We start from the raw sequence: 14,322 nt of genomic DNA, 5'->3' as shown, positions 1-14,322 counted from the left end.
AGGAAAAAGATTAACCCAAGCTAACACCCTACTGCCAACCCAGTGCACTAGGTGCAACATGGACTACAGGTAGGTACTCTAGACTGGCCTCACTTCGTTCCTCAATCCTTTCTCTCCAAAGACATGAAATTTAGAATTCACTAATTTGAAGAAATATCAAAAGGATCACCCTCTTTCAAAGATTTTGTATCACAAAATGGTAGAAAAAAAATCCCTGATTATGTTAAATAGTGTATTTTAAGTTATGGGACTAAGTTTATTATGTAAAAGAATGAAAATTCAAGTAAATTTCAAATTAGTCACTAGGTAAGGGGAAAACTGGTCCATCAGGTTCAAATTTTATGAAAATAAATCATCTTGATATAATAATATAAAGCAGGATATATTTATAATTTATTTTTCTTAATCATGAATTAACATTCTAACACTTGGATCTTGTAAGATCCAAGAACTTTCTAGAACGATTTATCTCTTTTAAAAACTCAAGGAAACAACTTAATTCAGAACTAATCTACATTATTAGAAATACCACTAAATAATGATATTTGTGTCTAAAACTTCCTCTTCTAAATTATAAGAAACTCAAGTGTGCTCATTTGGAGCTTTTAAAATCATCATTTAAATTCACTGTTAATGCATTTATAAATACATTTAATGGTTTCTGAAACTGGAGCGGGGGATACTATCAAATCCACTTCATTATTATGTCTACATACATGGTGGCAAAACCATTTTGGAAATGATTCTAGTTTGGGAGCACCTTAATAAATTCAGTTTCCATAGTTCGGTCCTCAGTTACACCTGAAGAACTCATCTACTTGGAAACCCTGCTGCATATACAGACATACTGCTAAATTCAAATGTGACAATTCTTAGAACTCTTCATCTACTATGTACAGACACAGAATGATATACTTTGATATAGTTTATCAATTAAATAAATTAAGAGGCACTTAGCTGGAAAGGTAAAAACTTATCAGTGCCTCTCTTCCTTCTCCCCAAGGGGAGGTAGTTGAGTCAAAACAAAAAAAACATCCCGTTTACAGCCACTTAAAAGTTCAATATATTAATATTTATACTACCTAGAAAAAAATACAGGTAATTTGTGCAACGTAATTTAGACTCTAGAATTTTCCCTAAGGGGTCCAAGTTAATCGACTGGACACCAGTGTATTGTCACATTTATTTTAAGCAAAGAATATTCAATGCTTAATTTACATTAAGGACAACAAATTTTAAGCAAATGAGGACAAATTAAGTGTTTATATAGAAAATGTTGATATTCTTTAGATGGAGGGTGCCTTCCTACAACTGCTGTCAGGGGCAAGAAGAAAATAATGTGTTTGTTCATCCTATCCTATCTTGTGTTTTTTTGGGGGGTTGGGAGGAAGGGGCATGGGACAGGGGGACGAACAGACTGGGGAAGGCAAGGAGTTCCAAAAATGAAAAGCAGTAATTCCAAAGAACATAGTAAAATAGGAATAAATGTGATATGAAACACAAGTTATTGAAAACTGTAATTTACTGAAGTTTCAATTAACATCATGAAGAAATCTCTGCCTCTTCTTTAACAAACCCATTATATTATTCCTTTTATGTCCACTGACTTAGAAATAAACCACTGTTTATCTAGTTAATAAATTACATTGTAATTTATCTTCTGTTAAGCCCATACTGATAGCTTGAATTGTATTTATAAAGTAGGGCCAGAGACAGTATTCACTGCTGTGTCAGCTTCAAAAAATGAAATAATACAATCTCTTGATCTAAAATATATTTCTAACACTACAGAGGGAAAAGATAAGGGAAAATAAACATTTTCTGGAAACTTTCTATTTTTGACAATATTTAATTCCTTTTAAGTTTACAACTATCTTTAAAAGATAATTTTTTTTTTCCAAGAAAGGGAACTAATATCCTTAAACTGGTTTTCCCAAATGTCTCTATAACCATTAAACTGAAATACTAAAAATACCGGGATTTATATTCTTTATTTGGGAAAAACAAGAAAGAATTTGCTTTGGAAAGAATGCAAAAGTGGATTAGTTTAAAAGGGGTTTATTTCGGGTGCACATAATTTCTTCATTGTGAATATACATGTGATTCTCTGTACACAGGAAATGGAGTTATGTTCAAAATAATATAGACACAGCAAACAAGTTTCTTTGAAGTTACTAAAAATTATGACTACTTAAAATTAACATTCTAAAACTAAGTAAGTACTATTAATCTGAATAGTTAGTAGGTGTAGGGATTTTAAGGAATCACACTACAATAAACAAAAACATAACATGCATTCCTCTTATTAGGAAAAAGACACTTTCAAGTTATTTTTCTCATTTATACTTTTTTTTTTTAAAAAAAAAACTGTGGGTATTACTACAATTCCCACAAAATGAGGTGCTGAATGCAGATAGTCATAAGCAGGCACCATGCAAAAGCTGCCCAGTTTTGCCAATCAACCTCAATCACAATCTACAACACTGTCCCTTGGATGGCAGGCTCCAACTCTAGGGTGAAGAATCTGCCAAGTGGACAGAATAATGATCTTCTCAACAGTATTTCCATGTAAAAAATTGAGACACAACATTAGTTCAATTAGATAGGTTACTAAACATTTACAGTGTGAAGAATGCATTTTCTTAAGAGTAGTAGTCTTATTAGTTGAGTAAACAATTTATGCAATGCACATCTTGAATGTATATGCACACATGTGTACATGTAAGTATAATATATTTAGAAAGCAGACACATGACAATTTTTCATGCTTATGACCTGGTGATGTCAACAGGTCCACTCAAGTTACCTGGCTGTCTATCTTCTGCCTGACCCCTGAAACGACGCCTGCGGCTACGATTGCGTCGCTGGGGTTTTTTTTCACTATCATCTGTAATTGCAAAATTTACCATGAACTATTCTGACAAAAAACCAAACAAAAAGCAAATCAAAAATAACTTCTTTCCTTCAAAGATTTAAGGAAGGAGAAAGGGAATCTTGTAGTTAAACAGGAAAGATAAAACATACATTACTGACAGGAAAAATGTTTGTAGTTTTAAGCATTCCAAACAGATATAAAATGGAATTATCTAGAAATTAAGAGGGTTTTAACTCAAATCTGAGACTTAATTACCATCATTCAAGGAGTTTTCCTCTCCAATACAGTTTAGTTTTTACCAAAGTTAATGACATTTTAGCCCTTTGGAATTAATGCCTACTCAATATACATACCTTCACTAGTGTCATTTTTTACCTTCACTAGTGTCATTTATTAACAGTTTTTAAAGAGGCAAGAAGAAAGCCCAATTTTGGTTTAGGAGCAATAAGAGTATTAAGTGCCCTGCAGTCTGAATATCTGTATTGATTTAATGGCATCAAAGGGCACTTTAAATAAACCCTCTCTTTCAAATAACTTGGCTATACAAATCCGAGAACTAAACATTTAAAAAAGACACAAAGCTATCTTATTTGAAGTAAGCACTAAAAAATTCAGTTTGCGAATTGCATGTTTGCTTTTTTTTTTTTTTTGAAAAAATGCATCATACGGTAATAGTATTATACAATATCTATCTTTTCCCTAAGTGCTTACATACCTAGCCCATTTTCATTAACTGAAGCTGTATCAGATTCAGTCATTCCATCCATCAGAACAGCATCTTCATCAGTCCTTCGTCTACGAGACCGCCTACGACGGTTAGTACTGTGATGAGATTCGCTGGCATCAGTGTCTGCAGTCTGATCTGATTCTGTATTATCAAGTAAGCTGTATGGATTGCTGTCTGGATCTTTGAGCACTATATGCATGTCAGAGGCAAGAAATAGTCATTTAAGAGAGCTGCAGTTAATATGAATGTTTTGATCTATATTGAGCTATACCAATTAATGATAAAGAAATGTCAATTTTCCCCCAATAAAAATATACTGTCTTCAAATGTTTTCTGCATTTACCATATCTTACTGAAAAATAATATGAAAAAAAACTTTAAATGGCAGTGAAAAATTAATGCATAAGAGCAGCAGACACCTCAGCTTCCTACCGTTACTCTTTGTCTTGTTTAAATATGTTAGGAAATAATATATTACATGGTATTTCTGACATTCACATTCCTAGCTAACTCTACCCAGATTTCAGAAAAATAAATATTCGGCTAATAGAAATTAATTCTAAGAGCTTTTGTCCCCTTTACATAGTTCAATGGACTATTTCCAAATAGTACTGCACACCTGCATTCTATGATTTACCAGAAATCTGTTACTACGAACTAAAGCAATCAAAATCAATCTACACTAAGAAAGCAAACAAAAAGGTGAAACTCTAACTGGTTAAAGGAAAATGTGAAAATGAATGTTGACGAGTATTCCCATCTCCAGAAAGAGCATAAAGGTGGGGTAAGGTAGGGTGAGGATAGGAAAGGAAAAGTTTCAAGATATGATTTGTAAGGAAAAAAATACCCATCTTACCTATGTGCATTTATTGCCTCCACCAATCAAATTATAGAAGAAATTCACCTAATCACAACTTTCCCTTTCTAAGTTTCCTCTGGTAACAGCTAGCAAGCTAGCATCTTTGCAAAAAACAGTTTATCCATTAATCATAAACACTAAGTACATTAATATTGCAATTCAGAATACTATAATTTTATAAACCTTGGTAATAGTGAACAGTGTACTTAAATATAAAAACTTTTCCTGAGAGCCTGTAAACTAAAGGGCTCAAAAGAATTTCACCAGAACTAGAGAGCACCTTTTAAAAAGTCCCTAAATTTTGTAATTCGTTCCAGTTTTTCCTAATTTCTTGGTATATATTTAATTATATACACATATGTTCTATAACGCTCATAAAACTATATAAAACTTTCATAGAGAATAGTATAACATTAAGAAAGGAGTGGTTTTCCTAAAGTGGTATACAATAATGATATGTTAAGGTTATATATCACTGATATAATCTAGTCCAAGTATCCCTAACAATTCTCCCCACTAGCCCATGATGCTAGGCAAGAATATTCTGGCAACAACTAAAACATCTATTTAAAGCATTTAAAATTATCCAAAAACATGAGTAAACAGTTGTTTGAACACCTCAAATCTGTCTTCTAAACGCTCTTTACAACTCAGTTCTTCAAAGGATAAAAAAAAAATTTTTAAGATGCTTTCACCATTTTTCCCCATTCCCAAAGCAGTACAGGTGTAACAATGAATGCTTTTCAGTTAATTTTCAGTATTAAGTATAAAATAGGTATTTAGACCTCTCTGGGCATAAAAATTCTTTGAGTCTGTCTTGCAATTACATAACACCCAAAAATTCTAGGGGGAAGAACATTCTAATAACTTAAGCCCCCCAAAATTGAAGGGATAAACATCTGACCAGAGAAATCAGCTTAACTGAAAAATACTCTACAGGGCTTGCCTTCATATTGCTATATGTTCTATTTTTCTTAGACAGTGAGTGGCAAGAAAAACTTCCAAAAATGGGTGGCCCTGGTAAATGAATTAACTTGCATAAAGTTATACTGTTTACAAACAAAGAATGCTGACATAGTATATAAAAGACTACCAGAACTGATGGAAGATTTGCCACCACGTGGTCCACCACGACCTCGACCCCCTGAAACACTTCTGCCTCTTCCTCCTGGACGTCTCCTGCTGTCACGCTGATGTCGGCTCTCTCGATCATCTTCTCCTGCCAATGACCAATCACTCAGCTCGTCTTTACGCTCAGATTCTGTTTCAGAGGGGTTAGACAGCTCAGAGTTTGTACCTTGGGAAAGAAGATAACATAAGCCAATTAAGCTCCATATATTAAAAGAAAAAAAGTGAAAATCTTCAGAATTACTTCCTGCAATTCATTGTTTAAATTAACTCTACAGATTAGCTGCTTCAAAAACACTACATTAAAATTAAAATTTCAAAATTAACTAAAAATGAAATGTTAATATTATACTAGTAAATACAGTATAGTTACCTACTATTCCAATAGATTAAAAACTGAATTATCTGAATGTGCAGAAAAACAGCCGCAGAATATTAACAATACGATGAAATATTCAAAAATTTTGCCCATTTTTAGGTTTTAATATCCAATTATTAACATAATATATATAATCACTATCCGATATTTAGAAGCAAATTTAATCACATTCAGAAAAGTAACTAAATTATACCATGTATTTTACCATTATTTCACTGATATGAGAATATTTTTTCGCATTATAACATCTCTGAAATCACGGTGTTTATTATAATTGATGGCCTCAAAATTGGGAGTGTACTTTTACTGGTTGTATAAAAAATAACTTTTATGAGCAACAGTGTCTTAAATTAGAATCCAGTATTTGAAATTACTGAACAAATTTTAAGGTTATCCTGAGAAGAGGATAACCTGACAAGAGAATCAAAGCCAGGATCAGTGAGACAAAACTTCAGCATAACTAAAAATTTACAATTTTTAACATTCCAATGACTTAACAGTTACCTTTTAATAATTTACACACTCCAAATATTCTATAGAAGCCTAAAATATCATCATCATTACATCACAAAGTGTCAGATTTATGTGATTCCCAATCACTACCATACTCACTCTCATTCTACTCTTTGGTAGTTCTGGGATGCCACTTCCACTCTTCCCCTTTACCACATACCCAAACATATCTCTTTCAAAGCCCAGTCTAATTTCTAGGTTCAGGCCAATTTAACTGAAAAAAGACCTCTCCCCTTATCATATTTCCTAAGAAGTAATATATCCCTATCATGTCATGTTTGTCAAGAGTTGTTTTCTCTTGTTATCCCTTTGAATCTACTTCACACTTGGTCTATCAGAAATTTAAAGGGTGGAGCTTTGTCTCATAACTAAATGCCCCCACATGCCTACCAACGGACATAATAATTTTCTCTTAAGTAAATTTGCTGAATGATATTGAAGTTCCTTTGCTAAATTCCCAAATAAAAGTGATTCCATAATAAAAGTTCCCTATACTTAAACTCCACTATCACTTGATAACAAAAGTAAAATAAAAACTCTTCAAAAACACAAAGTTAATAGTACTGAGGTGCAGGGAGTAAAATGTGAAGTTTAACAAATGGAGCCTAATAACTTCCTTTCTCCTTTAAAGATAACTCTTCAATGCATCTTTTTTTCTCCACAAACCGTTAAATATGGATGTAACTAGTCAATTATATAAGAATGAACAAGTAAGTAGCTGGAAGACTATCGCTAGTTTCTATTTTTCAAGTCTTTGTTAGGAATAAGAGTCTCACACAAGAGAATGAATCTTCTAAATACTTTCACCAATGACCAAAAAAAAAAAAAATTTATTAACAGATGTAATGGCTTGTTGGAATAAGGGCAATTGATCATTTCATGAGTAGTGAAGAAAACTGTTGGAATGTATACAAACTTTTGAATTTATTAACAAACTTCTACTCTGCCTGAAAACACATTACCTAAATTTGAAGGTAGGTGTGTATCTCATGTGTAAAGATTTTAACAAACGTACCTAGTGAATTCTCTTTAGAAATACAGAGTAGTATCTAACTCAGTGTCATAAGCAAGGAAATTCTTCCTTAAATTTAACCTAATGTACTATTCAAAATATTTAAATAGGATGTCAAAATCATAGATTTCAACAGATAAGACAGATAACAAGGTCAAAAACAGAAAACAAAAAGGCTATTGGCTAGTGCTCCACTTTATTCATTTTAAATAACCCTTAAACATGTTTGACATGGTAAAGGGATTTTGTAGATGCACTCAAGGTTAAGAATACTGAGGTCGGGGGATTATCCAAGCGAAGCCAAACCAATCACAAGCATCTTTAATAAAGAATCTTTCTCAGCTGCAGAGAACCAGAGAGGGGGCAGTGTAAGGACTCTCCACAGTTACTGATTTCATAAGATGGAGAGAGAGGGGGCCATGAGCCAAGGAAGGGAGGTGGTCTCTAAAAGCTGGAAATATCAAGAAACAGATTCTCCCCTAAAGCCTCCAGATAGTAATATATCTCTGCAAAAACTTAAGACTAGTGAGACTCGTCAGAATTCTGACCTACAGAAATATAATAAATTTGTATTGTTCAAGTTTCTAAGTGTGTAATTTGATACAGCACCTAGAGAAAATACTGTTACAATCACTGTAATCATTCCAATCTCTCAAATTTGTAAAATATAAGTTCACAAAACCAAAAATTAAAAAAGCTTTAAAAATGATTCATGAAACTGATTCCATTTTTAATCATGCCCATAAATGAAAAGACATGTTTTTAACAGAATTTTAAGATTTCCCCCTAAAACTTCTAAAATCACTTTATATAAAGATGGTTCACATCCTTTTCAATGATCATGTATGCTCAACTTAATAGATGAAGTACCACATTTTATCAAATCCAACATGCCATCCGTTGAGAGTATTTTGTGTGCCATTAAAGAAAATGCTGCCAATTAAAGTTGTAAGGCATCACCCATTGTTAGATATGTATCAATTTCAGAGACGTTATACTGAGAAAATGTTTCTTATACAGCTCATATAAATTATCTTTTAAAAATTCTTCTGATATTAAGTGGATAGTAAAATCTATAACTAAATTCAAATGTTATTTCTCTCAAGTCCACTTAAGTTTGACAGCTATTTCAAGAAATGTTACTAGTCTGCAAAGATTCGGAGGTAAGAGTGCCATCTACTGAACAATTTGCATAGCTTTCTTCAATTCCAATATTCCTCTACCACTCTCATATAAATTATCTACTGTCAACAAAAGCATTTTGCCAAAGAGTGACTTCTCATCAATAAGCTAACTTGACTTCCCACAGAGGCTTATGAAATTATTCAGTGAATTCATTCTTATCATCCAAATAGACAAATCTGATCATATGAACTCGTAATTTATACCTCTAAAAACATTCAGTATGTACCTAATTTCTATTTAATTACTGGTTGTCTTTTGTATTATATGTATTTTCAGAAATACAATAGTTCACAGTTCTCAGGCTATCACATGCTAAACAATTTTACTCTACTGGAATTTTGCTTTTCAGGTTTCAATACAGAATTAACTTTAAAATAACAAAAAAATTAAGACATGAAAGGAATAATTAACCTTCCAACTCTACAACAAATAAGAGAGTACAAATTTAATATAATTGGCATCACTAAATGGTCCTTCGAACATGAAATCTGGATGTGGAATCTGATGAACACTGTAAGCTTTTGTGTGTTCTATTTCCCCTAAATGCCTTTTGTTTTAGAAAAGTCTCATGAAATATTTGCCTAAAGCAGTTAGGATAAGCATGGGGAGTGAAGGGGAAGAAAAGAGGAAGAGAAGAGAACAAAGGAGGAAAAAAACCAGTCACTGCTAAGATCCAAGTCCAAATGTAGAAAAACGGAACAACTCCAAAGCTGAAGAAGAATAAGTAAGAATTTAGAATTAGAGAATTATTGACCATCACCATCCACTGGCTCCTATGGGTTAGGTTCCATCCTCACAGTGAAGTAAGTACATGTGAGAAAAATGTTCATTTATAAAATGTTAATTAGGTTGACTTTTAAAGCCCTCATTTTAGTGAAATGCTATTATTTCACAAAATTCCAGATGTGATATTAATATTTAAAACTGCTGGATGAGCCAATAAAGTATATTTTTAAAGCTAGTATAGATTTGCTATATGCAATCTTAGCACAGTGCTTAACATAATTTTTCATTTTTTTTCCTAGAAGGTAAGCGAAAGATGATTTCTAGCAGCATCACCATTACTAGGGTTTTTATTGAAAAATGTACACAACTGTACAAGAGAAATATTTGAAGTTTCACATATATTTATTCTAAATATTTAGAATAACCAATCATGAACTACCAACAAAAACATGCTTCATTTCATTACATAGCTGCTTAAACACATTATATACCTTTCACTGTCATTAATATAAAGTATGCCGTCACTACTGTATTAAGATATACACCTCAGAACAATCTACTGCCCTTGAAGTTAAGATTAAGTGAGAAACTAAATAATAAGCATCAAAATGTACTGGAGCACCTAAACTAGTTCTACAAAAAAAATGTTTTTTTTACCATAACCGGAGGTGTAATTAGGGCCCCGACGACCTCTGCCTCTTCCACTATAAGACCTAGAACCTTGTACAGAAGAGACGGTACTTTCATCAGTGGCATATCCTTTCTCTTTTTCAGGCCCTCTGGTGGAAGAAGGTCTGAAACCCATACCAATCTGTCGTAGCTGTTCATCAATCTGCAGGCGTTCCATTCTTAGCTGTTCTACTTCCTGTAATCAAAACAAAAAGGGTAAATCTTATTTGTAACTTTTTATCTCCCTTGCTCTTTACCAACTCAAATAGTCTACATCAGAAACAATAGTTAAAAATTATAAAAAGATATCAACGAGATAATGAATATGATCTGGACAAAACCAGTTACCAAGAAAGCCTATCTTCATTTCTAGTTCTGTGCTCTATTTGCATCTGTACAGAACATGTAGGGACATAAGTGATAACAAATTACAGAAACACCAGAGTGACCATTTTTCTTAAACAGTTCTGTGCTCTATTTGCATCTGTACAGAACATGTAGGTACATAAGTGATAACAAATTACAGAAACACCAGAGTGACCATTTTTCTTAAACAGTAGGAAAAGAAATGTAAAAGTTTAGAGAGGAGAGAAAGAGAAACAATGTACATGAGGCCAATCATTTCATTATGGCAAAGAACCTTTTACTTTTAAATTCTCATGTACAAAAAAAGGGCATATCTGAACCTGGATTAAAAATATGTTAAGATTTGAAATTTATTACAAATATAAAGTTCATTTAACTTTAAGTTTCATGTTTAGAGCAACAATAATGTAAATATAAACAGTATACAAACCTTTAGATAAGCAATATGATACTCTAAAAGAACTTGCACATTTCCGATGCTTTCTTTAGTGCCAACAAACACAAATGGAACCATCCCCTGTAAGAAAACACAACGTCCTCAAGCATTTAATATTTTAATGTACTTCTAGCCTAAATCTGACATACCAATATATAACTTGGAAAACTTTTCTGAAACACACAGCAATTTACATCTACTGAACTTCAAGATTTAAAAATAAACGGTTTTTAAAAAATTTTGAAATACTGAGATTTTCATTGTCTTATCTGCACAACTAAGTGTTTAAGTATGCTAAAAGTTTAAGAAATTTTTTAAATATCAGTTCACATCAGGTTTTCTAATTTCTAAGTCAATCTAATTTTCTAATATAAACCAACTTTTAAAGGCATTTTCCTTCCAACTGTCATGAATTTATAGACTAGACATATCGTATTACCTTAGTAGTGATTGCTTTAAAAACATAATAAAACACGTAGCCAGGTTATCCTTATAATATGTGCTCAGATAACAAACCCTTTGATGTCTATGTGTTGGAGGGAGTGCCATTAATGGAAGTATCACCCACAGAGTAGAAATACTTACACAAAAGAAAATAAAAGAATGACTGGTAAGGGCACATACTTAGTCACAGATACTAAAGCATATCAAAGGATTAACCCAGACCCTGTTTACTATACTGAACTTCAAGAGGAAGGTTTAACCTAGTTCCTGTTTGTCCTGAGAATACTCTCCAGCAGCACTTGTGTTTGCAGCGTTTACCCTGAGGTAACTCGCGGATTACAGTCCTAAACGTACCCCCTAAAGTTTGCCACGATATATCTCGCTTTTATTATTATTTTCTCATCGCTCTAGTATATCAATAGCCTTTGGAAACAAATGACATCATTGTATTTATAGCATTCTGTTTATAGTAGTGGTATTTCCATTTACAAAATATAATAATTCTCAATCGCTGAAAATGTCAAATCCCAGGAAATGTAGCATTCCTACACGTGATGTGAACACTGTTCTCAAACAGCTGTTTGCTGAAGATTCACTTGATGAATCCGACTTATACATTTGTTACATTCAAATCAGAGACAAATTCTGTTTAGAAATAACTCAAAGAACAGTTTTTATATTTTATTTTCACATAGAAAACCAGTCAGATTTACTTCAGCCTCAAAGAGCATGTTTATATAAAATTAATGCTGGCAGTGAGCTGCACTTTTTTTTTCCTAAATGAGAAATGGGTTAAGAAAGTGAGAAAAGAAACAAGATAACTAATTGATGGGCTTTTTCCTTTTAAGAAATACACTTCCAGCTTACTATACTGGCTAAGGAGAATGAGTAAAGCCTAAACAAACTTCATCCAATCAATTTCAGTATCTCTCATTTCTTGACTTTAGAAAATAGTTCCTAACAGTTATGGAACAAAGTACAGCTTAAGAACTTTTGAGTCTGTATAATAAAATACTCTATGACTTATTTTCAAACTAATTTTTTAAAAATTTAATTGGCAAACTTTAAATATGGGAAATTAAAAAGTAGAAAAACACACCAGGGTAGGTGGTAAGGATGCAATACAGAGCATAGCTATTATGGAACTTATAGAAAGCTGTAGTGACTCTAAAGAAGTAATCATGAAGACATGAAAAAAGGGAATCTAACTTAAACTTACGAAGTGAATCTTGATCCTGTCCTCAGGAATTCACATGCAGATAAAAGGATGCAAAGTGAATAAAAGCCAGAGGAGGGGTGGGGAATTTTTTTTTTTATTTTAAGCACATACCATATTCCTGGGACTATATTATTTATTCTATATCTTAATGTTCATTAAGAAGTAACTTTAAAAAATACACCAATTTTATAGTTAGGAAAACAATCTGCCCAGATTATTTCACATCTAGTTACCTAATTTCAAATAATATCAACCTGGTTAATTGCCAGAATTTATGTTAATGAATAAAAGTCCCTGCTCTAAAGGCAACCACAATCTCAGAAAAGATACTAAACATTCCTATAATATCTCATTGTGTAGCCACTACTGATATGAAAAACATTAGTAATATTAGACAGAATGTGCATTATGCTACCCTAGATGTGGAAACTTAGGGGAATTCCCAATATATTGTTACTGAAAGTGGCTTTTAAAAACAAAGAAGATTTTACCAAGTAGATAAAGGGAAAGTCATTCCAGACAGATGACCTGAAAGGAATAAGAGAAATACAACGCCTTGACCCTGAACTGGAAATGTTATCACCCTTAGTTACCTCCAAAGACAAGGAGAGGTAAAAAGATATTTTAATGGCTACTTGAAAGCCATAGGAAGAAAAAATTTAAAGAGTAATTATTACTGAACATATGAGTTCATTTCTAAGTTATTTCAGTAAAATTTCTGATTTTTTAAACTTGCTAAAAACTGATTACTTATATTTAATAGATGGCATTGAAACAACCAACTAGCACTCAAAAAACTAAAGCAGAATCCCTCCTTCCTGATACCTTACAACAAAAAAATTCTACTTTGCAAAATTTAGCATTTAAGTGTGCTAAAAATCTGATAACTTTTTACATATTAAGTTTATATCAGGTTTTCTAATCTCATGAGTGAAAAATTTACAAACCAAAAGACTAGAAAATAAAATATAAATGAATTTCTGAATGATCTATAAGTAGTAAAGACCCTGCCAGGAAGGACACAAAATGCAGAAGTCATAAGTCATAAAGCATAAGCCTAAAAAATCCAATATAAAAAAAATTTTAAATGTCAGCACAGGAAAAAAAAAAATCAAAAGAAAACAAAAAGTATCTTGCCACACATATGGAAAGATTAACCTCCTTAAAATGCGAAAAGCTCTTATAACTCAGGAATAATAAAGACAAAAAAAAAAGGCAAAGGACAAACAAGCTATTTACAGAAAAAAATAAAAATATCTTTTAAGCATATGGAATGGTAATGTACACCTTCTGGAATGAAACTAAAGTATGATAAAACCCAATTATTGACAAATATGTGGGAAATGGACACATTTCCTATATTTGTGAAAGAAATGTGTGGGAAAATCAACCGAGATCTAAAAATTTAAATGCCATATACCTTTTGATCTAACAAATCCACTTTCAGGAATTTACTCTCCAGTCACAGGGATGTTTGCTGAGGCATTGTTTTTAACAGCAAAACAAAGACATGAAAAGGTAACCTGACAACAGTGTAAAATCTATTAGGCACGATGGAGAGAGAAGAGAAACATGGACAGGACATAGATATACATTTAGTTTTCACGCTAAACTCTTCTGTCCTACTCTCTTACACAAACATTTCTTTTACAATTAAAAATTCAAATCTAATTCTTCAAAAATCTTAACTAATATAAAATATTTATCAAGTGCCTACTCTATATAATTCAGTGTGCTGAGAATGAAGAAAATGAGAATTCAGATTTGATTTCTTGAGTCCAAAA

The 14,322-nt window shown here is 32.3% G+C and overlaps 1 protein-coding gene across 6 annotated transcripts in view; it reads right to left on the bottom strand.

Annotated features, from left to right (window-relative positions):
* FXR1 (FMR1 autosomal homolog 1) overlaps nucleotides 1–14,322 on the bottom strand; it is a 53,079-nt gene that overhangs the window by 2,677 nt on the left and 36,080 nt on the right. For 2 of the 6 annotated variants that reach the window (XM_006925752.3, XM_006925754.3), the window contains exons 11-15: nucleotides 10,870–10,956; nucleotides 10,212–10,269; nucleotides 10,062–10,124; nucleotides 5,555–5,758; nucleotides 3,591–3,791 (exon numbers count right to left, since the gene is read on the bottom strand). In XM_006925752.3, the coding sequence (XP_006925814.1) occupies nucleotides 3,591–3,791; nucleotides 5,555–5,758; nucleotides 10,062–10,124; nucleotides 10,212–10,269; nucleotides 10,870–10,956 (613 nt within the window). Of the gene's footprint in view, nucleotides 1–2,806; nucleotides 2,888–3,590; nucleotides 3,792–5,554; nucleotides 5,759–10,061; nucleotides 10,270–10,869; nucleotides 10,957–14,322 lie in introns of all 6 variants that reach the window. The other 4 variants (XM_006925751.3, XM_006925753.3, XM_006925755.3 and 1 more) reach the window with 3 other exon arrangements.

This window comes from Pteropus alecto, unplaced genomic scaffold (genome assembly GCF_000325575.1).
Source record: "Pteropus alecto unplaced genomic scaffold, ASM32557v1 scaffold88, whole genome shotgun sequence".
NCBI lineage: Eukaryota > Metazoa > Chordata > Mammalia > Chiroptera > Pteropodidae > Pteropus > Pteropus alecto.
The sequence above is the reverse complement of the archived record's forward strand: the minus strand, read 5'-3'. Positions and strand labels throughout refer to the sequence as shown.